Source organism: Nothoprocta perdicaria, unplaced genomic scaffold (genome assembly GCF_003342845.1).
Source record: "Nothoprocta perdicaria isolate Ctin4 unplaced genomic scaffold, notPer1 scaffold_209, whole genome shotgun sequence".
NCBI classification, from domain to species: domain Eukaryota; kingdom Metazoa; phylum Chordata; class Aves; order Tinamiformes; family Tinamidae; genus Nothoprocta; species Nothoprocta perdicaria.
Window position 1 is genome coordinate 1364693 of NW_020455305.1, and position 26637 is coordinate 1391329.

At 42.6% G+C, this 26637-nt stretch overlaps 1 protein-coding gene across 2 annotated transcripts; it reads left to right on the forward strand.

The window, feature by feature from the left end:
* Positions 1–289: 289 nt before the first annotated feature.
* On the forward strand, positions 290–26472 carry ELP2 (elongator acetyltransferase complex subunit 2). 2 transcript variants are annotated; one of them, XM_026038373.1, is made up of 22 exons: positions 603–734; positions 824–902; positions 1427–1512; positions 3090–3240; positions 4346–4423; positions 6250–6314; positions 8133–8199; positions 9009–9143; positions 10082–10171; positions 12131–12231; positions 13990–14121; positions 14684–14833; positions 17490–17678; positions 18629–18698; positions 19553–19648; positions 19756–19813; positions 21046–21118; positions 21591–21777; positions 23289–23410; positions 23854–23987; positions 24607–24720; positions 25716–26472. In XM_026038373.1, exons 1-22 carry the CDS (start codon positions 603–605, stop codon positions 25870–25872), a joined length of 2466 nt encoding a protein of 821 aa, XP_025894158.1. In that variant the 3' UTR covers positions 25873–26472. The 2 variants fall into 2 exon arrangements, with proteins under 2 accessions (XP_025894159.1, XP_025894158.1); XM_026038374.1 differs by lacking the exons at positions 603–734; positions 824–902; positions 25716–26472 and adding an exon at positions 290–371 and having other exon boundaries at positions 24607–24883.
* The last annotated feature ends 165 nt before the right edge of the window (positions 26473–26637 follow it).

A 26637-nucleotide genomic window follows, 5' to 3' on the forward strand; every position in this document is an offset into this window, starting at 1 on the left:
AAAACGCGTTAAACGCAGGAAAACGTCTTTAAGCTGTCCGAGCTGGCGGCGGCTCGGCGAGGTGGCGGTTTGCGCCCCGGCGGCCGCGGGCTTGGGAAGCGGCCGTTGGACGCGTAACTTTATTCCCCGTTCCTTGTCCTGCTGCTGCGGAGGCTCCTCATCCTGCCCCTTGGGAGCTCTGGGTGTGCAGAACCTCTGGCACCCAAAAATGCGGTGAAATGAAAGGCGCCCGAGGGCTCTGCTCGATGGCAGTTACTGCTTTTAGCGGGTCGGGGTGCAGCCCTTTCAGAAGCACCCGCGCTTGCCCTTAGGCTTTTAGGGCAGCTCTCCGCCAAAGGGGAAAAAGGTATTTACTGGAAAGTCAGTGTGAGGTAAGGGGCCCGGGACTTGCAACTTTCCTGTGGTTGTTTGTTGTTGTTGTTTTCTTTTCTTCCCCCCCCCCCCCGCGCCCCCCCCGCCCCCCCCTTTCCCCCCCCCCCGCCTTCCCCCCCCCCCCCTTTTTTTTTTAAAATTATTATTATTTTTATTCTTCTCCTTTCCTCCTCCGTGCCCGTTCGGGGCGTGCGGCGGGCGCGGCCGCGGCGCCCACGTGGCCGCGGGAAATGGCGGCGCCCGTGTCGCTCTGTCACGCCGCCTGCTGCGCCAACCGGGCGGGCGCCGGCGCCGTGTCGTGGGGCCGCCGCGGCGTCCTCGCCTTCGGCACCAGCCGCGACGTGCTCCTCTACGAGCCGGCGGTGAGTGGCGGCCCGGGGGCCGGCGGCGGCCGGGGGCTGCTCGCGGCGCCAGTCTCACCGGCGACCCCTCTCTCGTGCCCCGCGCGTAGGTGAGGCGGGTGCTGGGCGCCTTCCGCGGACACACGGACAGGGTCAACTGCGTGCGCTGGGTGCGCCGGCCGAGCGGCGGTGAGTGCCGCGGCGGGGACCCCGGGCACGCGCGGAGGTTCCGCGGCGGGGGGCGCCTGNCCCCCCCCCCAACTTCAGGAGTGTGGGTGGAACTGGAGTTCCACCCCAAAAAAGTCCAAAAAAGTCCTCTCTAATGGCAGCTTTCTAGCGGTTGCACTAAAATGTTTTCTTCCCTTTCCAATTCTATTTTTATTTTTATTTTTATTTTTATTTTTATTTTTATTTTTATTTTTATTTTTATTTTTTTTATTAAGAGATTAATATAAATTATTTTCTGGCAACTTGGGAATTAAATTTCTCATGTGAGGTTTAGAGCTCTCCTGGATTAGATTTATTTCCCCCCTTTTTTATGGATGTGTCCTCTATCATATTCATATGAAAATCTGAGCATTCATTCCTGTGATTTTTCTCATAGTGTTGTCTTAAACTATATTATTTTCACGATAATTGATTAAATAAAAGATATACATTTTGTATTATCCTTACTTTAGTGGATACATTAAAACTTTTTTTTTTCTTATAAGCTACTGAAACAGAGCTAATTTCTGGTGGATCAGATAAACAGCTTATTCTTTGGGAGTGGAATGGAATGGGAACATGGAATGAACAGGTAGGCTGAAATGATATCACTTCAGATCTGCTTCTTATTATTTTTCTGGTTTCTCAAGTATAACTTAATATGACTTGTAAGTTAAAGTTAATATAACTTAATATATCTTAAATGAATTTACCAGATAAATTGCTTTGTCTGTATAATTCATGTTTCTTCATTGTTCCTTGACTACCGAACCCCAAATGTACCTTCTCCAGAATGTCTGTGTTTTAATTCCAGTGCAAACAGAATGGTGGTACAGGGTGTAATGCCAGTTATTACTGTCTCTCTTCCACATCTTTTCAAATTGCCTTTCCATTAAGAAATTAGCTAGTCCTACCTCATATGGATTTGTCTCAAAGATTTTGTATATCTGTTCTAGTGTTCAGATTCTTTTCTTCATGTAATACCCTCTGTTTATTTTTGCATTGTTCTTCATACTGTGAGTTATTTTTTGTTGTTGTTGAAACTTCCTGAACACTTTTTCATTGTTACTGTGTGTCCCTTTCTAATGATTTCTAGTCAGTCCATGTAACAAAGTTGTACCAGTCTACAGATACTCTTACGAGAAGTGTAAACAAGTTGAGATGTCTGTATTAAAAAACAAAGAAACAAACAAAAAAAGAAGGTGTGTGGGGGGGATGCATGCGTTGAATTTTGTGAAGAGAAGTGGGGAGATTTCACCAGTTTATTAATGGAGTAAATATGTAATCGAAAAGATGAAGTATGGCATAATACAAGCCTTCAGAATAAATCAAAACTCAGAAGAAAAGTTACTTTAAGTGGAAAAGAAAGCTGCTTGGTACTTTGTCTAATTTGATGAGTAGCTGCTTAGATCTAACTTACTAGCCACTGACTTGTGATTAGGTGTATAGGAGAGTATTGGAGTATTGGTATAGGAGAAACAGGCTAACTCAAGGTGTATCAGACTTTTTGAAACTTCCTGAAATGTGCGGGACTGGTAATGTACTAGGGGGAAGTGCACCAAGCCTAAAGGCTTGTTTGGTTGGGACACACACACACACACACACACACACACACACACACACACACACACACACACACACGAACCACCTTCCTGGCTGACTTCCACCTGTTGTGAATAACATTTAAAATAATCTCTCAAAATATCATTTAAAATAATCTCTCAAAATATAGTATTTAAATTGTTCTTTAACCTGTTTTTCCACTAATGCGTTGCATAGCCTAATGACGGTCCTTGGAAAAGAATGAGGAAATGTGTACATTTGAACAATGATTCTAGGCTAGTGCAGAGCTCAAGTTCTATGTTGGTTCTATCAAAAATTGTGATCTACCAGCCTCATCTTTGAAAGAAGTACCAAGAGTATCTGTGCCAAAGTTTGGATAAATGCTGGATTTTTTTTTTTTTTTTTTTTAACCACTGTATCCCTCTCCTATGTCTTTCTTGGAATATGCTGTAGTTAAAGCACATGCTTTGGCAGAAGCTCTGCAGTCAGAACGTACAATTTGTTTTCACTATCATTTAAAAATAAGGGCGTTTCTTAAACAGTCTCTTGGATAAGCTGCTGGAACTGGGTTTTGTTGACTTGTGTGACTCTCTCTGCCGTGCTCAGCGTGTGCGAAGCGTCCCTCTGCAAGGCCACACCGAGGCTGTGTGTGCAGTGGATGCCGCCTACCAGGGAGACGAATGTGACTCGCACCTCTTAGCGGCTTCGGCAGCTTCCGACTCCACCGTGAGAGTCTGGTCCCGGCGGGGTTCAGAAGGTAAACCTGGTCAATGTCAGGGCCGACGTGCTGGCCTAATGTCTAGGGGTGAAAGGGGAGAATGCTTTGAAGGGCTTCGACCTGGCTGAAGGCCGACATCGAAAGCAAGGCACCGCTTTCTCTTCAGACTTGGGTCCCTCAAGCAGATGTATTACTCTGAGAGCTGTAAGGTTGTACTAGTTTAATAACTCTGGGTCTAATTAAATTTAATTTTTGATCAGTGATTATGTGGTCTGAATTTACTGGTGATAGGTTCTTTTAATGTGTTTTCAAAATCCAATAATTTGAACCCTAATTTGCCCCTGGAATATGAGTGCAAAGCTAAAGCTCTTTGTGTCTGGAGTGAGATCAGTTAGTGAAATGATAATGTTATTCTTAGAAATATGAGATTAAATTAGTCATGTTTTTTGTAATAGTGACTAGAGTCCAGTGAAATATGAGACCTTCTGTTCAGGTTCACCATGCAGGTGAACAGCTCTTTGGAATACATAAATAATACGTGGATAATTTAGATGTAGATGCAGAGTGTTGCTTTATCTGAACTGTGCTGCAAACACATCTCAAACTGGTTTCTCCATTAGCTGCCCTACCTGAGGATTCCCCATTGTCCTGCCTGCACTGGAGGAAGAGCTTGGCCTTGCTGGCCTTCTGTGAAACGTTCCCCTGTGCTCTGAAAGGACACCCTCGAGTCCTGGCTTTTCCCTTCAGCCTTGCTGTTGTGTGATAGGACATGTTTAATCCTGGGGATTTAAATCCTTCTTTTGTAGGAAGTGTGTTTTTACTTTCCTGTCTGATACTCTAATGTCAATGGCTCGCCAGTTTAACCACTTGTAGGATCTCAGGGCCATCCTCGGGGGAGGAAAAATAACTTCTTTTTTTCAGTAGTTTGGCATATTAATTGCTTCAAATAAGTTGTACAGTTTCGTTATTGTAACCTTAATACTAGGCTGAGAAATAATTACTTCTAAATCAGCTAGCTTTGAATGGGTTTCCGTAGGTCCACAAAATATAACTTTATTTTTTACCGTTATTTTTACCTCTAAAAATCAATGTCTTTCAAATAAAATTGAATTGGAGCTAAATGCTGTTTGTTCTACCTTTTCAGTTAAATGCGTTCAAATATTGCAGTTTGGAAATGGATTTGTTATGGATGTTTCCTTATCTTTCTTGCCTGGCAGCAATGGTGAGTACAGCCGCAAATGTTGATATCAACTCGTGAAAAATAAAACCCACAAAATCCCTAAATCCCTCAAATGTTTTATAAACAATGTAATAGGATTTTCAGTTGACCAACTCCAAAATCTTGACCTTGTGGCTTTTTTTCCCCTCCTTTCTCTTTTTTTAATTCCTAGGGAATCAATGTAAATTACTGCTAATATCTAAATATTTCTGTTGATTGTGTTCTTAGTGATTGGAATAATTGCTGATTATAGTGTTTTCAAAACAAGCGGCGTTTCTCTGTAAGATACAGGGCATAGAAAAAAAGAATAATGGAGTTGTAAGTAAATGGGATAGAATGAGCTACTTGTTTTATACTCTCAGTTGTGGCACAGTTGTTTGTTTCATTCATTTGGATTGAATATGCAGAAAAGTAATTTGCATGCCTGCATGAAAATTGCACACGGAAGAGCAGTGTTCACCTAAATAAATACGAAAAGGTTTAACTGGTGAACAGTTTTAACTTGCATGTTCAGTGTGGTTTTTGTAGTTTTCTATTAATGTTTATGATGAGAGTTTTTCCCTAGTGAAGCTGCTTTTGAAGCCCATGGACACTTTTCTGTTACAAACATCTAAACATCTAGAAGCTCTTTTGTTGTTGTTGTTGTTTTTGTTTTTCCCCTCAACTTAATGTTGTCCGTTCCTACAACTGTACAAGGCAGATGGATCCATTTCATTTGGTTTATGTTTAGATGTTGTTTGTTTTCCGTCAAGATGAAGGAGTACTAAGTTACCAAGGGGAAAAAGTCCAAGGATTTTTGCTGTATGTGGAATTCTCTGCACATGTTCACTTCAGATCTATGCAGAGGTGTCTTCATCAAGTGTGTGCCTCCAGTATGATTATATAGAAGCTTATTTTCTTTAACTTGTAGCTTTTCTCTCTCGTAAGAGCTGTGGCAAGGGGAGAGAATGCATTGTTTAGAAATAGTAACATCTGCTTTCCAGAGATGTCTGGTATCAAAAGTGGTGTTATTTTCCAGCACATACTTTAAACCCTCTCTATTCTTCATATACTAGTAGGTGATTGTTGAGATGAAGTAGGCACATACCTTTAGTGGCAGTGCAAAAAGCAGTATAAAATCCATACTGTGAAGCAATAGATATTTCTTCACATGATACTGTACAGATAAGAATTTCTCACTGTAATACTCTGGAGCACTGTTTTAGTTTAACAATGAAATCATGTTATATATGAAAGAAGTGAGTGTTCACTACTTTTTTTTTCAAATTATTGAACTAATATACATTTCAGATTTTAAAACTTCTTAAAACTAGGTGCTTCCAAAACAAACACTTTGAGAAACAATACCCATTGCCCTTAATACTCAAAACCTCATGTTACTTAAACTTGTATTTAAAGCAGTTAGTCCTTTACTACAGTCCTTCCCTTGCTTACTAAAATGATTTATCCAAAATACACAGTGCTCATAGAACTCTGAGAAGAGGTGTGTGTGTTTATTTTTGAGTGCTTATTCCAATATGAGTGATTTGTGCTGTCAGATTGGTAAGAAACAGTTTGCGTTTCAAACCATGACAAAGTTACATATATATATTCACATACACACATATATATAATATATATTGTATTATTTGTATATGTATTCAATTATATAATTTGTATTCTTGAAATGCGTGTTTATTTTGCATAGTATTAAATGTCTTAAGTTACAGTATCATGCCAACCTGTATATTTGTATCACTATATTTTGTCTTATTTCTGTCATTCTTAATGTCACAGAATATTAATTTTTTTTCAATGTAGCAATGAAGACTTTTTTTTTTTTTTTCCAGTACCAATCTTGGCTTGTGGTGGTGATGACTGCAAAATACATTTGTTTATACAGCAGGATGGTCAGGTAATTAGAGCTTTTCTCTCTTATTTGGAACAGTGCAAAATTCTTCTACTTCCTTTGTTTTTTTCTTTTTTTTTTTTTTTTTTTTGCTACTGATGATATTTTTAGTTTCTTCATTAACTTTTGTCTCTCTGTCTAGGTAGACATGAAGAGCATTTACATTGCTCTTGTTCAGATATTCCATTTGTTTCCTAGATGATGATGATGTACAGAATATTAAAACTGGGATCAGTGTGTTTAGTTTCTGTGTGTGAGGTTTTTTTTTTTTTTCTCTTCACTGTATATGTATATGAGGAAGGCCTGTCTTTTTATTTGCACTGTCATGAGAACTTTGCTTTTCCTTCTTTAATGGGCATCCCTTCAAGTGCTTCACATGAAAATTACATTATTTTCCTCCTGGAAATTCTCACAATAAAACTGAGATTTCTCTCTGTGAAATTGTGTGGTTCTCATTAACTGTGACCTCTGGGCTAATTGTGTGTGAAAATTCCAAGAAATACTTGATAGTTTTAATAGAATGGTATTTTCTTCATGCATTATTTGGCAACTGGCAATATTTAGTGTTTTTTTTTTTTTGGAGCATTGCAAAGTATTCTGTCCTCTCCTGCATCTCTTTTTCAGGAGCTTTGTTAAAGTCCAAAGGAATTGTTGAATGATTGTCAGCCAAAGCATGCGGAGGAAAAAAAGTGACTTTTTCCCTCTCCTCTTACCTTCTTCCCTTAAAACAAAAGCAAAACAAAAAGACTTCAACTAAGCAATGATTATCGTGTTCCATAAAAGGAACTGAAGAAGACAAAGTTATCAAAAATTTACCCTGAGCTAACTTTTCATTTGGGAATAAAATCACAATCTAACCTTAGTGAGTGTAAAATGCAAGGCATAAAGTAGATCAAATCTATTTCTATTAATGAGTTCAAGCTCCTGTTGGAGCTGTGAATAGTTATAAAGATACAAAAGTCATTAAATTTCTAATGCATTATAGGAAACAAGAAATGTTCAAGAGAGTCTTTTAGGTCATGGCTTGATCTTGCTGCCCTGGTAGTTCCTGCTCTGACATATGCAGAACCAGTGGCCTCTCTGAAAGTCCCATATGGATGGGGACAAGGATGCCAGGGAGTGCAGCAGTCACTGGGTAGATAAAACTTGCATGGCTGTGAGAATAGGGGGTTTTAATCAAGGCCAAAACTTTCCAATTTGGGAACTTTTCTTAAAACATTCTGCTCGTATGTCTCGTGTGGCCGCACGTCCCATGTTCAGGTGGTTCCTACCATTAGAGCTGCAGATATAAAGCAGGAAACGGCAGTGAAACGCTGCTTGGTGGGAGGAGATGTTTGGGGGTTACCCAGGAGGGATGGACCGGAAAGAAAGGCCTTCCTTTTGGAGTGTTTGGTTGGCTCATGCCGACTCACCTTCCCTCAAAGCAGAAGTTAGAGGGTAAAAATGTAATGAGAGTGGAGCTTTCTGTGGACTAAGAAAATAGAAAAATTTTAAGTGCCAAGTAGGCATTAAACATGTCTACCTTACTTGATATAGAAGGGTAAGATCACATATTTTATTAATAAAAATGTACCATTATTGTTTTTTTTTTTTTCTAAGATAATCTTGACCATGTTTGTGTTCCTGTGTTCATGAACCTCTACTCGTAGAGTTTTCCATCTGCAGATACAATCACTGATGAATATCTTTCTAAGAAAAGTCTTAGGTAACTTCAAATTGGAGCTGTAAATGTGGAGGACTTGCGACTCCAAAGCTGGTTGTCCAAGGCTGTATGTGCTTGGTAAATAAGTATGTTTCTACAATGTAACGGGAATTTTTGTTCAGTTTCAGAGAACATTAATACTCCCTGGCCATGAAGACTGGATAAGAAGCGTTGAGTGGGCAATATGTGGTCAGTATGAAACATCAATAAGGTGCAATAATGGTTTTAATGATAGTAGTGTTTTGCTGCTTAAAGGGGTGGTTTTGATGCTCGGTAGCTTCTAAGCAGTGTAGGCTGTATTTTTTTCTGAGATGGTGATGTAAAGACAAGGGTAGTTTCAGTTAAGTAAAGACTATGGTAGTTCCAATCAAAGGCGTTCAGATTCTTAAAACTAAAGGTGGAGCTTTGTGTCCTTTTCAAATTTCAAGTTATTGAACCTACGTGATATCTTTTAGTTCTAGTAATTAGGACTATAGTAGACTGATGCAGAACATGGTGTCCTGTGTTTGCCTGCCCCCGTGGGCTTTGCCTGCCTCAAGTGTTCAGAGGCTGGTGCCTGAATAAAGACAAGCAGGAAATTCGGCAGCTTTTCCTTGTGCTGGTATCTGTATCCAAACAAAAGGGCTGCCTCCTTTAATGAAGGCAGTGGCAAGAGTCCTCTCCCTGTTTTTTAATGAGTAGTTAACAGATGTTAACTAATCAAATATTTTTTCCAATGGTGAAAAGAAAGCTAGAGGAAGGAACCATGGCCATGATACTTCATAAGAAATCCTTTCCTCCGTTCTCTCAAGTAACTCATTGTCGATGTCAGAATGTGGTGAGGTGGATCTCTAAGTAATAGGGAAGCAAATATACGATATTTACCACAAGGATGTGGAAAATCAGGATAATGCTAGAGTCAAAGTTTAAAAGGATGGTAGATTTAGCATGTCAGTGGGTGGCAATGGGAAAAACATACAAAACTGTGTCTCTCTAACTGCTTTCTTTTAACCAAACAGGCGAGGAGCTTTTCTTAGTGAGCGGTGCTCAGGACTGTTTGATAAGAATTTGGAAAGTGTGTACAAAATTGAAGCAATTTCCAGAAAATGAAAATTATTCCATAAGGCTGAAAGAGAATGTTTTTACCGTTAAAGGTAGGTAACAGCTGTGAAATACTCTTGTACAGCTTTCCTAGTGTATGTGTTAGTGGTATGGGGGCAATTGGTTACCATCTAGCTGCTTTTGTTTTTATTCTATTAGAGGACACTAAGACCAGCCCGACTGTTTTATTTTTGTACAGCCATGAAAAAACTAGCATATTTAAAGCAGGGCCTATATGAAGCTAAATGTGAGCTATGAAAAACACGAAAGCAGAGAACTTAATATCTTCATACATAGTTATAGTTATTCTAACTGCAGGTGTCCACTGTTTGAGACAAATTTGTCTGTGGGAAGTAAACTGTTAAGCAGTTTTGCCCCAGTTTAGCATACCTTTAATTTTCTTTCAAATTCAGTGCTTCAAGAAGTACTAATGCTGCTTGACCCTTAAAAAGGTGAGAGAATGGATGAGTGTGTTCAGGCTTTCTGGGCTAGTTAGCGTGCTGCTTGGCCACTCTAACACTAGAGGCTTGTAGGGCTGGCATAAGGTAAGTTCCTAGGCAGCTTGTGTAGTAAAACATCACACAGCTTCTTTTTGAAGGTGTAAAAAGAGCTCGTGCTGTTTGCTGCAAATCCAGGTGCACTGTTCAAAATATCTTAACATTTGCAGTCATTTGGAGGTGTAAGCTTGCTGAAGAGTGAGTAGAGGCAATTTGCAGGTTTGTTTCAAAGTTCCTTGAGAGATCCCCAGGAATTGTGTAGTGTTTCTCCGAGGCAGTAATCTGATTGTTGCTGCCAGTGAGGTCTGTGAGGCTGGCATCCAGGTAGGTTTTCAAAGAGCTGTTCTGTGTTAACAGGGGATTGGTGGGTCATGAAAGCAGCTGGTGATATTTTTGAAATACCAAAAATTATCTGATTTTTTTCTTCTTCTTTTTTTTTTTAAGATCTGAATTTTAGAAACAAATGTGGGTTTTTTTTCTCCATTTTGTGGTAGATACAACTTATGCAGTTACCTTGGAGTCTGTGTTGGCTGGTCACGAAAACTGGGTGTGCGCAGTTCACTGGCAGCCCCCTGTTCTCAAAGGTAAAAGACATCGAGCGCCGTAACAGTTGGGCTTGCATGCGTGAAGGCTTTGCATCGTGTAGGCACTGCTCGCTGCTCCCTGTGGACTACGAAAACGTTAGAATTTGGCAAATGATGTTTTCTAAGTAAGCTGATGTTTTGGCTACATGTGCCACAATAGCATATACTGCTGTTGCAGATTCTCTGTGGCTGTGTGTTGTGTGGTGCTGTGCATTATTCTTGTTTTCTTTTATGAATGAAAAACTGAGTTATATTGACTTTATTATAACCCATGTGGTGTTTATGGGATGAAATTCAATTTTGTTTAGTGTATACTGAATAACAATAGCTCTATTGTTTTGTCTTCATAAATGTGTCTGAAATGTCAGTTCTTTTGAAGATATGTTTTAACTCAAAAGCACTCTTGTTTTGCACTAGAAAGGAGCATATAGCAACGTTCAGAAATTTCATCTTTATTTTTCGATATATTAATTTTATTTTCAGTATGTTAGTTCCTTGAGTATCAGTTTTGACTAGCTAAAAGTTTTGACTATGTAGTTTTGAAGTACTCACTCAAACTTCTATTGAAAACTTTTTACAGTTTTTAATTCTGCATCCTGCCCCAGCCTTCATCTTTCTCTCCAAATCCTTAAATTCTGGCAGTTCTCTTTGCAGGACTGAGTTATTTGTGCATGTCTGCCCAAGGCACACAGGAATTAAAGGAATGAGGTTCTTGATCTGACATGCCTGTGCTGTGAGAAGGCTTTGTTACGTTTGTCTTGGCAAAGCTGCACTTTTGTCTTTTTTTCCTTCTCTTTCTATTATGTTTTAATCTTGTGCCAGGTGGCTTAACCAGTACCAGGCAGTACTTTGCCATTGTGTCTGCAGTGCCTCAGCAGTATAGTGAAATAAGAATGGCAAAATACCTGTCAAGAAAGATATGCCACCTGCTTGAGAAATGCTCATTTAATTGTTTTTTTTTTTCTTTTACTTTTTTGTAAAGCCCTGTCCTGTTAGACCAATAAGTTCTTCTGAGTGTCTCACATCGTGGTTCTGCATACGTGCACTAAGGCAGCTGCTTCCATCTTTTCAGCTTGCCCCAGTTTGGGTTCCCAAAATAGATTATCCTCCTCCATAGGTGTAGGCTGATCCAAGAGATAGACTCTTGGAAGCGGTGCTTGCTGCGTCCCTGTGGAGAAGATCAGAGCTGTGGCATTATTGAAAGGTGCTGCTGGAGGGGGTGTGCACCAGTGTCCCCATCCACCTGGGAAGGCTTTTCCACACTTGTCCCTGGATATCTTTCTTGGCTGATGGAGCAGCTCCCTCGTCCTGTTCCAGCAGTGCTGGGCTGTTGCCTGCAGCGGGGCAGCGTAACTCCGAGAGCAGCATCTGCTGCAGGGTGCTACAGTCTGAGGTGCATTAGAGAGGGTCCAGCAGAGAGGAAGGAAGATGATTAAGGGACTGGAGCCTCTCTTGTATGAGGGAGGACTTTGTGAGCCAGGCCTGGTTAGCCTGGAGAAGAGAAGATTGAGAGAGGATCTGATCAACATGTGCAAATACCCGAGGGGAGAATGTGAGGAGGAAGGGGCCAAGCTCTTCTCATTGGTGGCCAGTGACTGGCCAGTGGCTGAACTGTTACGCAGAGCCCTGTGTGCAGCTCTAGCTTTTCCTCTAAGTTAGGGCTTTTTCAATATCACTTTGGAGCGAACTGAAGAGTAGAGTTTGGTTGTTCTCACGTATGTATTTTACATTTGTCTTTGGTAAATTACCTTTGAAAGAAAAAAACCAAAACATTTATACCTTCTAACAATAATCCTTGACATTAAGACCTTAAAGACATTTAATTCTAGCGCTTAGCTGCTGCACTGTAGATCTCCAGTGCTGAACAACTTTGGGGGCATGCCTGGGTTTCAGCATGACCAGGTTATTTTGGAGAGGGTTCCTGTAGCCTGTAGGGTGATCTTTCGCCTTCTGCTGTAGATGGCAGCGTGCAGCAACCCATGAGAATCCTGTCTGCATCCATGGACAAAACTGTGATCCTCTGGGCACCTGATGAGGAGTCTGGAGTCTGGCTGGAACAGGCAAGTCTTGCTCTTTCTCAGGAGTTGTGATGTTTCCATATTTCTTTTCCGACATCATGTGTGTGCTGGAGTGAACAGAACCTTTGTAAAAGGCTGGGGAAAAAAAAAAAAAAAGACAAGAGTAATTTCTAGCAAGGGCTTTGATTTTGACGCTGGGAACCATAGTTGTCAAAAAGGTGATGTTGTGATGCAGCGCTATCTGTGCTCCTGCTGGTCCCCTCGCTTATCCCGCTGTTGGGGAGTCGCTTGAGCGCCGTTTGTGGCTCAGCGCGTCGGGCGCCCTGTGGTGACACTCGGCACGCTCGTACGAAGAGCAGGAAACCAGCCTAGATCATTTACGGTTAGTATTTATGGGAACGTGGACTTAAGCTGTGCATTGCAGCTAACATGCAATGCACAGCTGTGTTATATTTCTAGTAATTCTGAGAGGAGACTGTCATTTTGGTTTTCCTCAATTTGTACCAAATAATCACATTTCACTACATTTAGAATTGTGTTACAATATAGATCATCCTTGGGAAAAAAAATAGCAGTACAATCATATATATCTAATGTCTTTTCCTGGACTTGCTTTTCCAGATTGTCCAGAAATTTTGTGTTATGCGAGTTATTGATTTATGACTTTTCCTGTCACACACACACACAAAAAAATCATATCCTCTTTTGAGGAGAAGGGAAGTAGGATAGTGGGGTTGGTTTGTTTGTCTTCTTTTTTCTGTTGGAAAACTGTCAGGCCATTCTACTGGAATTAGTAGTTTTCCAAGACTCAGTTGTGCTGCAGGCCCACTGTGTTGCAGGTTTGTTACACATTCTCTTTACGTTCATTCTGCATTGATTGGATCTCGGGCTTGTAGCTCATGGTTCAGATCAGACAGGTCCACTACCATCTGCCGTTTTGCATTGAGGAAGGAGACCCACAGCAGCAGCCTGCAAGAAGAGAAAGGGAAATGATACCTTCTGTAATCTGTTCTTCATTAATCTGTTCTTCATTTCCTTTTAAAATCAATACTGGGAGGAAGTAGGCAGGGAACGTGTCCAATTCTCTACCCTTTTCTGCCTTAATGTTGTATGGAAGAGGAGCAGTTTGCAGTATCATTCACTGCTCAGAGGTGGGGCTGGAATTCTGCCCCTGAGCGGGCAGCGGAGCCGCACAGCCCCTTACTTGGCACCCGATGTGGGGCTGGTGCCGGCGAGCGGGACACAACCACAGGCCTGATGGTAACGAGCACTGGTTAACGTCAGCTTAGGTACGGGTTCGTGCCGTTTTGAGCTTGAAGGCATTTTTGTAAAACTGAGGGAATTTGGGGAACTTAATGCAAAAGAAATAATTCTAACCTTGAAGGTACAATTGGTACAATTCTAACATTTTTTTTAAATGTAATGAAAACTCTGGAAGAGCATTCAAGAAGCTGTATGGGGATAGTGTGTGTGTGTGTGTATTTATATATATATATATACACATACACATGCTTTATGAGACGCAGAGACCAAAATATGACACAAACTACCTGGAAAATGTAGAGTCAATGTTTGTTTGTTTGTTATTTTCTTACTGCTTGGTGATTGAGAAAGATCCTCTTCTGAGATGTTTATGAAAGGAAGTCCTATTAAAAGTAGATGTTTTAGTGCTTAACTCTGCAGTTAGGATATTCTTCAAGTTCTTGCCCATAGGGGAACATTAATTTTATGGCATCAGGGTAAGTTTGTAAGAATGAAAGGTCATTTTAATGGATGTTTCACTTGTGATCCTTAACTCAGGTGCGGGTAGGTGAAGTAGGTGGCAACACACTCGGATTTTTTGACTGCCAGTTTAGCCCGGATGGCTCAATGATAGTTGCTCATGCTTTTCACGGAGCACTGCACCTTTGGAAACAGGCTGCGCTGAATAAGGTAAGACGTTCCTTGCTTTGGCTTCCTTGTTTTTTGTTTCTTCCCTCCCTCCTTTAACCCCTTTGGTAGGGGTTAAAAAATACACTTACCTGTCACTAGAGAAAAGGTCTAAACTTCATCGAAAATACCAAGTATATCGCAGGTCAGTTTAAACTAAGTGGTAGAGTCGACCTTTCCTGAATATAACATTCCGCAGGAGCCTCATGCCTGTCTGGAAGGGAGGCTGGAATCTCCCAGGCTGCGAAGCCCCTTATTGGCTTTGTGGTGTCAGGAACAATCGGTGGAGGGGGCCAAACTCCTCCGTCCTGTGCGTGGTTCGGACACGGCAGGCGAATCAGGAACATGAACGTCTTGCTCTGAGCAATGAACCATCTCCTACAAGCACCTGTGTCTGTCTGGCCACTCTGGGTTCCAATCATCTACAGTTTTCAAATGTTCTCTACTTTTTTTGTTTTATTTTTCTGATAAACGTGCTTGTATTTTGTCACTTGTATTTTGGTAGAATACATCAATCGGTCAGTTGAACTGGTATTTTTTTTTTTCCACCTCCATTTAAATACAGAAAGAATGGACTCCAGAAGTTGTGATTTCAGGACATTTTAACAGTGTAGAAGATGTAAAGTGGGATCCACAAGGAGAATTTATCATAAGTGTTAGTTCTGATCAAACTACTAGAGTCTTCGCTCCCTGGAAAAGAAAGCACGAGACAGAGGTACGTTGTTCAAAGACTTCTGTGAGCTTGATAAAGAAACAAGTTCCCAGGCTGTAATCTGTTCAAAACTGTGTGTTTGGATGGGTCATTTTGTAGGTGCAGAGTTTTAGTAGCCTCAGCTAGTGTCCTCTCAGGCTCTTAAAAGACAAATACTGAAATAATTCAGAAGAAGAAATACAAGGCTGGTTTTAGTCATAGAATCCTTAAGGGTGGAAGGGACCTCAGGGGTCATCTAGTCCAACCCCTCTGCACACGCAGGGTCACCTAGAGCACGTGGCGCAGGGCTGTGTCCAAGCGGGTCCTTGAAGATCTCCAAAGAAGGAGACTCCACAACCTCTCTGGGCAGCCTGTGCCAGGGCTCTGTCACCCTCACTGTCAAGAAGTGTTTCCTTAAGTTCCTGTGGAACTTTTGGTGCCTCAGCTTGTGGCCGTTTCCTCTAGTCCTATTGCTGTCCACCACTGAAAAGAGGCCGGCCCCCTCCTCCTCCCTCCCTCCCTTGAGGTATTTATACACACTGATCAGGTCCCCCCTCATCCTCCTCTTCTCCAGGCTGAACAGGCCCAGCTCCCTCAGCTGATATAATTAATAAATACTTACGCATAGTGGTTGAACAAGGAGAAAACTATAGAGATATTTTTATCTTTTTCCCCACATGCTGCTTCCAGCCCAGTTCTCAGTGTGTTTTCACACTGTTTCAGTTGGGAGTGTTTGAGTGTGACTGTTGAGCAGAGCGATTCACTGAGCTGCCCGAGCGCTCTTCACCTTTGCCTGCGAGCTCTCGGGAGCAGCTCTTCCCAAACAACTTCCTGTGCTCCACAGCAGGGCTTCAGTTTCCCACTAAGTTTTGATGTGTCTGTCTCGGAGCACAGAAGGTCCAGTGTTCAAGTTGTTCATGCGCTTTGGTAAACAGCAGATGGGCCGTTTTCCTGCTTGTACAGCTGCTCCTGCTGCTTGTGAAGCTTTTGATTAATTAGTGCCTCTAACCAGGGCAGTGGCACTCTTCATATCCAGGTTTGATGTAAACTGAGTTGTCGGCCTTTCCTCGCGCACCTCAGCAAAGAGCAGCCGTTTGGCCGGTCACACTGTGTGAATCCGGCAGCCCCAACACGTGTCGCTGCTTCCCTGGGTCCGGAAGCACGTATCCCGTAGGTGGAGTGAGGTGAAACACTGGAGGTGGAAACGGGGGATTTAAAGGGGTGGGTTCTTGTGTGCTCAGGGTTTGTGCCTCATGGCTACTGCTGCTGTACAAAAAAAAAAAATCTTGAGTTTACTTAGGTAATATAGGTTTTTTTTTTTTCCCCTACTGAGATTAGCCTCTGAAAAATTACAGTGTTCTTGCAAGACAGTGTATCTTGTCTTATGGTACAAAGGTCAATTTTATGTTTTTTTTTTTTTTTTTTGTTACATGCTATGCTGTGAAGTGTAAGAAGATGCACTTAAAGAATAAAAAAGGCTTATTACTATTTTATGCCTGTATTTTTTTTTTCCCTGCTGGAAAATAATCAAGCACTTCAAAAAGATCATTAGCTTTCATAGTCTCTCTCAAATATCCTGTTCAAGTTTTATGGAAAATGTTTATATAAGAAATTAATACTTCTTTTAGCAAGCTATTGATAGTTTGTAGTGAAGGTAACACCTTTCTTTATGTTTGTGTAATATTTACTGCAGTATAGATGCAGCCCTCACTGCAGCTTTCTAGGCAGCCTAGTATGGAGGTTCTGCTAACCACTGACTCACAAATGCACACCACTTGTTTGTTTTTTCCTCTAACTGAAGTATCATGTGTAAGTAGTAGCAAATGTCAGTTCATTTAAAGAGGAGCAACAACAAAAACAAAACTTACAAGAGGTTTCTGGACAGCAGGCTTTCCTGAAGCCGTTTGTTCATGCTAGAACAAACTAATTATTAAAAAAGCAGTTTAAGTAACTTCATATCTTTGATCATTCTAAGCAAAGACTACTAGCCTAATACAAACTTGTCTAATTGTCAAGTTGTTGGTCAGTTGTTAATTATAATTTTTGCTGGGAGTGAATATTCATATTTGAAGTGCAAATATTAATATTTCAGAAAACTAGAACAAAAAAAAAATATTTGAATGAAACCACTTCTGAAAGCACCATAATTTTCCACATTGTTTTCCTGTAAGATTCTGTGCTTTTTCTGTTCAGTCTCCATAAAGTTTCTCTAAAATCTTTCATGTAAAGAAAAGGGGAAGGATGAATCCCGCCTGCTGGTTACAGCAGTGCTTTTGTACCTGAAAGGCCACAAGGGAGGGGTGATAACTGCTGCTCAGATCTTTTAGAGCTACAGGTCTGAAAGCAGAAATCACCCCGTCCACCTTTTGCCTGTCACCTGTGCCCTGTTCCCGGCTGTTTCCTGTGAAATCGCCCTAGTGAGTGAAGGGCTGCTTCCCTGCAGCAAAGGTAAGCAATGCCCCGAGGCAGCCTAGGCAGGAATGCACGTTACTCATTACACGAGCTGCTTGGTGAAGGAAGGGCGTTAGCTGACACGTGCTCACACACGTCAGTTCCGTGGGCCTTACTAGCAGGCCACTGTTGCTTGCTGGCTGTAAGAACATAGAGAATGACTGCGTTGCTTTTGCCGCTCCAAAATTGCTCTGCTTCCCGAGCTGAGAAGTGTGTTCTGTTCCCTTAGGTGACCTGGCACGAAATTGCGAGGCCCCAGATACACGGCTACGACATGCGCTGCCTGGCAATGGTCGGCCGCTTCCAGTTTGTGTCTGGAGCAGATGAGAAAGTGCTCCGAGTCTTTCGGGCTCCCAGGAATTTCGTGGAGAATTTCAGTAACATTACTGGTGTCCCCGTTGGGGAGCTGTGCTACCAGGTAAGTTCTCAGGCAGTGCTAGTGAAGACAGATGCCTTCCTCATCAGTAAAAATGATGCTTCAAGGGACATCAGATTGATTAAATTCCATAAGGATTCTTTCATATGTCTTACAACTTTATATTTTGTTTTCTTTCCCTCCCATTTCATTTGCTGCTATGTGTCTTGTTTCACATCTGTTTGTATCGTGGTGTCAGATAAAACAGGTTTTCTTTGAAATAAAACTAAACCTGGTCTCTGAGGTGGCAAAGGATATGGGTGAATTGTAAGAAATCAGCACAAGCAAGACTGCTGCACGCACTAAGGGATTTGAAAGCAAACAAAGCTTGAAAATACGCCCCGAGTTCTAGGGGTGAAGTGGTCTTGTCCAGATGTAGTTTGTTGTTTCTGTGTATGTGCTGTGAAGTAGCAAAGCTTTTGGCATCATTGTTAATTTTGGGCATAAATATTTATGAACTTGGCTCGTGCTTTGTTTCCTATTAGCAGCAGCAATTTCCTTGTGAGGCTGTTCTGTTCTTAGGGCTGTATAGCAAACTGTAGGTGAGCTCACTTCCCTACTCTTATGTGCATTTTTTTAAGATTCCCTTTTTTCCTACTCTGGAAAAAAAAATAAGGTTGTAGAAACTGCTGTCCTGTATTTGCTTCCCAGTCTCTTCAGGGTGTAGTTCTGCTTGGCTTTGCTTTTTCCAGAGCACTCGTCCAGGATGGTTTCCTGGGCTCAGGGCTCTGCATTTCTGTTGTTGTTCCTTCCCTGAGGACCTTGTGGATGTCAGATGTCCCAAGGGCTCCCCCTCGCTTCTCTCTCTAGCCAAGTCCCTCTTTATTGCAGGTCCCTGAAATGTGCCACCTGCAGCCTAGTTACTTGCAGCAATCTAACCAACCCAACTGTTTTTTTTCCTCTGTTTTCTTTTTTTTTATTTTTTTTAATTTTTTTAATTTTTTTAAATTCAGCAATCATCTGACCTCCCGGAAGGTGCAATTGTGCCAGCTTTGGGCTTGTCCAATAAAGCTGTCTTTGAAGGTACGGGTAACGGGAAATAACTGTGATGGTGCTTCATGTAGAACGTCTCTGCTGTCCGACTTTGCAGAGGGACCTTCATGGTCAGTTATGAGCCCAGATAATGGTCTTAGGTTGGATAAATGCTCCTAATTTCTTCTTCCAGGGGAAGGTAAGGCAGGATAGATGAGAGACAGTCTTTCTGTTCTGCTGAATTCTCTGTATCTGTTTTATATAAGCATAAGTGTGTGTGTGTGTATGTGTGTGTGTGTGTGTGTGTGTGTGTATATATATGTGTGTATATATATATATAACTTACAACTTTATTCAAAATACTTGTTTGGCAAAAAGGCAGATTCTGTTTGAGAGTAACTTTTACCCAACTCTGTATCTTTTTCTTAAGTAATACTTACAAAACAAAAGGTACAGCTGAATTTTCACAGAATCACAGAATGTTCAAGTTTGGAAGGGACCTCTAGAGATCATCTAGTCCAACCTTCCTGCTCAAGCAGGCACACCTAGAGCATGTGGCACAGGAACTTTAACTTACAGGAATTTCAACTTACAAATTAATGGAGTAATTTCAGTTATTTTAGTACCTTTTGTCTAGAGGTAAGGGCTGAGCATCTGACAGCCTCGCAGAAATTTGCAAATTGTGGATATGTCCAGGCAAGTTTGATTTTTTTACTTGCAGAATATCACTTATATTTGGAAGATCATCATTAGTTTGGGAGACTTTTTGCCTTAAACATTGTAAAATGCGGGAGGGAAGGAAATTTTGAAACTAATAGATAGCTTTTACTTGTATAATACTTAAACATGTTTTTCTTTCTGTCAAGTGTTTTCCCTCTGGCTAATGAAGTCCTTCATTTGATTAGGAGATGTGGCTCCTCAGCCAGCTGACGAGGAAGAAAATTTTAACTCCATTTCTAATCAGTATCCTGAGATTAGTTTTCAACCCTTGATCCTCACAGGTATGGGATTCACTTTTATGCAATAGCAAATGAGTTTCAGTGTGCATTTGGAGCTGAGTTTTAGACTAGTTGGCACCACCTTTGAACGTGTTGTACGTGTCTTTTAGAGCCTCCCCCAGAGGATCACTTGCTGCAGAATACCCTGTGGCCTGAAGTCCAAAAGCTGTAAGTTTCTTGGGGGGGGGAATAAAAAATGAAAAGTCTTGTAATATTTTCAGAAAGCTATTACAGTCTGTCTCGCTGATGGCTGCTGGAGCAGGGAAATGGGGATTTGCCTGCGTTCTTCAGCTGAGTTTTCAAATCATCAGACTCTCCTTGTGCCCTCAGGTGCTGATGCCCTGACGGTCTGTTGAGGGCTCAGATCCCTGGTTCTTCCTTGCTCCAGAGGATCAGTGATGGTTCAAGTCTGTGCTAAGGAATTGCTGTGTGCTTTCATGGTTTTGCTCTGCAATGGGATAGGCCCTTTTTCGTTGTTGTTGTTGTGGGTCAGTGGTGTTACCCCTGTCACGTTTTCCAAGTTGAAGAAGCCTGGAAAAAACAGCCTTTCCTAGCTTGTTTTATTATTCCTTTTCCTTTTATTATTCCTTTCCTAGCTTGTTTTATATTATTTATCAGTCCAGCTGAGGTCACCCACAGGTTGTTCAACTTGGTTCATGGAGATCTGCATTCTTCTTAAATGTTTCTATACATTCTTAGAAAAGTGAGTTCCATAGTGTAAAGCTAAGCCTAGGACAGCTTTCCGTAGCAAGTTTAAAGGTTACAAATGCTTCCTTACAATCAGTTTCCCATCTCTCACACCTCCCCTGCCGATACTGAATCGTTGGGCATCTTTCCCCCCTTGCCCCAGAGCACCAGCACCTCCCTTAGAGCTGGTGTTTGCCCGCTGTTTGGAGGTTGCACCTCCACTTTTCTTCTGTATGGATCTGGTTTGTGTGGCTGTTAGTTGTGGTAGTTGGGTGCTCACCGGCTGAATGAATCCCAGTCAGAAGGTGTGGGGTGAATTTCAGCAGGATCCTGCCTGCAGGTGCCGGGGGCTGCAGTGTCTCCCTCTTCGGACTTACAGGAAATGAGGAATACACACTGCTGCGGTGTGCTTGGGAACCACAGCTGTGGCTTTGCAGTGTTGGGGCTTTCGAACCCTCTGACACATTGGAGAGACTGTTTTGTAGCCTGTGTGGAAGAATTTATGCAGATGGTCTAAGGTGCACACAGAACAAACATTGTTTGCAGTTATTTGGCACGTTACGCTATAATAGGGCTGAAGAAAAATTCCTAGCAGCTTGCTTTTGTTTCTCCAGAGGGATTAAAATTAATAAGAAGTATCTGCTTTTGTGATACTTGATAAGTATCACGGAAATGATTGTGATGTGTCAAATATCTCTTTGCACTTGTTTCAGATATGGACATGGATATGAAATTGTTTGTGTTGCCTGCAACAATGCCAATACAATAATTGCCTCAGCATGTAAGGTAAGGAAAGATTCTAGCACCATCTAGTGAAAAGTGCTGTCGGTTTTCTAGGATTGATGAAACATGAGTCAGGATTTGGTTCAGGCTGAATTCTGGTATTTAAGTTAACTAGAAAAAAAATGTATAAATCACCTCGCAAAGGAGTTTTACGTAAAAGCTTAATATTCCTTAAGGACATATAATTCATTCAAAGATACTAAGAAGAAAAAAGATATATTTCAAAGTCTAACAAACACGGATACAAAATGTTTTACTGATATATTTTCAATATTAATAAGTCATTAAAAAGTGTGTGAGGCAAACTTGAAACTTCCCAGAGGAAAGCTGACTCCAAGCCAAGCAAGCAAGCAAGGCCCCTAACGCCTTGTTGGAACTTGTGGTATTTGTGTTTGCCTTACGTAATTCTAACGGGAACTTTTCATACTCGTATTTGCTTTCTTTAATTCTAACTGGTATCATTGCATCAACACAGGCTTCCAAAAAGGAACACGCTGCTATAATTTTGTGGAGCACTGAGTCTTGGAAGAAACTGCAGAGTTTGACTTTCCACAATCTGACTGTTACCCAGCTGGCGTTTTCTCCTAACGATCAACTTTTATTAGCTGTTTCCAGAGACAGGAACTGGTCACTGTGGAAGGAACAAGACTCATCAGAGTCAGGTGGGATATGTGAAATGGTGATGCATATTCGAAGGCATCTAGCCTTGTTTAATGTTTTTGATTTTGGGATATACATGAGAGAATTGATAAAATATTTAAGGGATGTTTTCCTTAAAAAGTCACAGTACTGTTTTTTATTAGAAGTTCAGAACACTGATGGTTCATAGAAAAGCCACAAAATGAATTGAAAAATAGAGAAGTCTTTAATAGTGCGTGTATCCAGTGCCGTTCAAACGAGGGCTGGGAAGGCTGCTGTTTTTGGAGACCCTTTTCTGCTCCTGGCTCCGTGCTTCGGGTTTACTGAGATGGAATACACGAGTCTGTGCTTGTGGTGTGCGCTGCAAGGTAGGGATCCAGCACCCAGGCCCTTCCCGTTGGCGTTGGGAGCGGCCTGGAAGTCACACTTGGGGTCTTGCTGCAGGATTGGCCTCCAGATCCTTCAGAATCCGTAGGTTCGGCTGGGACCGCCCCTGTGTGGAAACGCGCAGATAGTAAAGATGCAGCTGACTTTCTCATTGCAGCTTTCGGCCTTGGAAGATCAAAAGGCAGCTGCTACTGAGCCCTGCAGTGGGTCCCTTGTCACTTGCCTGCAGTGACAAGCACTGTCATTGCACCAGTCGGGTAATGCTTAAACACCACAGGTTTGGTGAAAGGTTCCTCAGCCCGACGGCATTTTCCTAGAGACCTGGCCCTGTGCCTTGGCCCAGTCAGGGGGTGTCTGTCTGTGCTCTGCCTTTAGGCTCCTATTCAGGCTGCTCTGGTTCAAGATTAGCGTGTTGTCCACAGCAGCTGAGCACCAAGCAGCATGTTGAGTTTCAAGCTAAGGCGTAGGAATTGGGATAGAAAAGCAAGTAGGTGAAACCTTCATTTCATCTGCCCATCAGCATCTTTTCTGTCAACGAAGGGCAGATCAGCAGTGTAAAGCAAAGCTGCACGTGCCGCCTTCCCAAGAAGTGGCTTCTCCACGTCTGCTTAATAAAAAGGCAGCTTTATTTAGGAAAGTTGTTCCCATTCACTGATCTACTCTGTATGCCTAGTGAAAGGGTGGTCTGTCTTTTTGGGAGCACATTGATCTTTGAGATCAGATCCTTATGACTTGAATTCTTGGACCCTAACTGGAAAACCTTAGCGGTAAATAGGAGTTTTTCATGGAGTACCTGTGTATGCAGTAAAAATTGCACTGTACTTTTAAAAGCTTTAATAAAATATTAACCTCCTATGCTTGGATTTTGCCTTTTGAAACATGTAGAAGAAAAAACTGCTGCCTTAGTTTTAGGGCTGCACAGGTTGACTGGTACAACCATCTTGAATGACTGCTAGTTATGACCATGTGCTAAGTGTGTGGGGGAAGAACACTGTTATGTATTCCCAACTTGTTTCAATATGTCTGATCCTTATTGTTATGATAAATCCATTATTGCTGGAGTTTAGTCCCAAGATTTGAAGGAAAAATATGTCAATATATGTAAAGGAATTGAAGCAAGGATCCTCCTGTACGTGCTGTGTTTCAGGACCTGTTTTCTCCTGCTGCGCTTACACAGACAAAACCACAGCTGTGCACAGTCGAATCATTTGGTCGTGTGACTGGACGCCAGATAGCAAGTATTTTGTTACTGGCAGCCGGGACAAAAAGGTAATTAACAAAAGTCATTAACAAAGCCTAACATAGGAAAAAGAAATATATAAATATGTAAAATATACTGTAATAATATTATAATGTATAAACTATAAGAAGAAGTTTAAAATGCCTTTAAGGTTAGCCGATGCTGTGTATTTTTGGACCAAGGATCAGTAAAAAAAATAAAAATAATATTGTATATTATTGTATATTTTATATTATATAATAATATTTATATATTTAGGTTTAGTAATGGAATCTATGCTTATTCTCCATGTATTTAGTACCCCGAGGCAGTCCTCTTTAAGGACTGACCTTCTGTAGAGAGAACTTTTGGGCTCCTTTAGGGCCCAGCACCTTTGCTCTGAGCTTTGGGGCTGCTTGAATCGAGGTTGTCCCGACGTGTCCATCAAGTTTACAGAGAGACTAAGAGCGTGTGGCCGCTGCTCTCCCTGCAGGTGCTGGTGTGGGGCCGGTGCGAGTGGGGTGCGGGCGGCGCGATGCCGGCGCCGCGTCCGTGCTCGGCGCCGCTGGAGGCCGGCGATGCCGTCACCGCCGTGGCCGTGGGCCGGGCGCCCGCCCCCGGCGGCAGGTACGGGGGGCAGCTCGGGGGGGCTGCAGGGGCTCACACAGAGATGGGGGGCGGGCGGGGGGGTGTTTGCTTGCTTGTTTGTTTGCTTGTTTTTCCCCACTTTATTCAGTTTTGGTGAGGAGATCTACTTGTCAAGAATTACTTAACACCTACCTGTCGGATGCTCTGGCTATTCTTTGATTGACTTCACCCTTTTTTCTTTCCTGTCTTTCTGCTGCACCTTTCAGTGACTCCCCCAAATAGTGTAATGAGGGGCAGGGGTGAGTGGGCAAGGGCACCTGAAGCACCTTTGGTTTTCCATCAGTGTCAGCTGGTCTGATGCTCTAATATCCCTCCTTAATGAGCACTTTTTAAAAATTTATATATATATATATATATGTATATAAATCTTTTTTGTATATGTGTACTAGTATATTTTGCAGGGTTCTGTGGGTTTTTTGCTTTTTTCCTGGTTTTGTTTTATTGTGAAGAAACTTTGTTTAAGATGGCGATTTCTTGGTGACCAAGTAAATACTTATGTGCAGCTGCAGCACGGGTGTTTGGGGCACGGGCCCTCTCTGGGCTCCTTGCGGCTGCTGCTGTCCTTAGCCCCTGGACTGAGGCAGCTCCCTCTTGGCAGATACATCGTCGCGGTCGGCCTGGAGAGCGGGACCATTCATCTGCTCACGTGGAAGCAGAGCGGGCAGGAGCCAGCGGCCACCGACTGGAGCAAGTGTGTCCAAATGGACGACAGGTATGGCTTGGGAAGGGCGCTGGAGCAAGGGAACACCTTCCGAAGACGCTTCTGGAATCCTCCCTCAGAGTACAAAGGGACTGCAGGTTTCATTTGTGTGTTAGTGGTTTGGCCTACTTTTCAGGAAGGGTCATCCCTGATATCCCTAAGTAAAACATAACACTTAAAATAATTGGTTATTGGGAATCCTCAAAAAGAAAAACAGAAGGTGGAGGTGGGAGGTGGTGTTGAACCATAAGATGCTTCACACTATGTAAAAATTTTTACAGATTATTCACTTCTTTGGCCTAAAGAGTATGTGTGGAGGGAGGGGGAGGTGATTATTTTATTTTTCAGAACTTTATTATCCTTAGGCATTAGAAATGATGGACATGGGGGGAGGAGGCGGTACAGTCTAAATGTATCAGTAGGTGGGTGAGGGCTGCTCCCGAAGCACGTCAGCGTTTTGGACTGCATGTGGGACTCGTGCAGCTTGTAGCAGAAACCCAGGGAGTGACAAGTTTCGAGCCCCCGAGATGCAGGAACTGCAAGAGAAACCAGCACCTCTGTGGAGGTGCTTCCAGTGTTTTTCATTGAAGTATGTTTCATAGTCCCCTCTCTTACACACTGGCATTGGTAGTACCACGATTGAAGGATGATGGTAAGTTCGGCCTGTGTGTGCTTGAACTGAATTAGAAAGACGTCAAACGGCAGGAAATCTGGCAAAAGGCCAGTTGTCATCCTCGGCAGCTGAGAGGTTAGACCTGCAGCTTGAAATCAGTAGCTGTTATTGACGAGGAGGAAGATAAGTGTTTTTAGTGTTAATGTTTAAATTTGTACGTATTCGAGGCAGTTCATACCTGCTGCTTGTCACAAGTCAGGGTTTTTGGGGGGGACGGGAGTTGGCAGTGTTGGCAGGGGGCTGTCCGTTATACAGAGGGTGGTGTTGATGCTGCCCTGTGCGGCCATGGTGGCCGCTGGGCAGTCGCTCACGCACGGATCTCTGCCCCTTGCAGCCGAGGCCACGCTCTGGCTGTGAAGCGGCTGTGCTGGAGACCCCGGCAGGGCCGAGCGGGGCACGAGGACCACGAGGGCAGCGAGTGGCTGCAGCTCGCGAGCTGCGGTGCCGACCACTGCGTTAAGATATTCAATGTCAACAGATGTGCCTTGTAAGCAGCGGCAGCGACAGGCCTGCCCGAGCAGCATGCGCTCACGCCGCGTCGTTTCGGCGGCTTCACTGCTGCTGACTTCAACGTTCTCTGCTTCCTGTTGTGCACAGCAAGACACAGTGAGTGAAACAGAACTTTAGTTAAAGCGACTCGTGGGGCAGCTTGGAATACTTTCCTAATCCTGCAGTCCCAGGAAATTTTAAGTCTTTTGTATGTTTTGGTTGGTGGATATGCTGGAACTCAGCAATGTGTGTGGGGAGGTCCTGAATTTATTACACAGTAAAGCACTGTGCCGGAGAAGGAAAACAAGAGTTGAGTTCACTGTGACTGTGGGGTGTGCAGGAAACACCTGTACTGGTGTGGGGATTTTTTCTTTCTTTCTTCAATGTGGAAGTAAAAGGCCTTCAATAGTGAGAAGACTAACTCCACTTTTACTGTTCATCCATCGTAAGACAGAACAAAGAAAACTGAATTTTGGATGAACATTCCAACTCCTGCGTGGCTCTCTGGGAATTCAAACAGGATAGAACTGCTTACAAGCTCGGCAGTGCCACAGAACAGATATATTGTATATCCAACATGCCTTTACGGGATTTCAGTTCCAGCCAAAGCAGCCACCTGTTAAAACGCCAGTTTGCTGTCAGCCGCTGTTGAGCAAGGTGCAGAGGAGCAGCTGCTGGGCTTGTCCCATGCCCGGCTCTCACGCTAATGCCTCAACTAAGGGGCTGAGGATTAACAGTGCCCCAGCCTGCAGGGGCAGTGCGGCTGG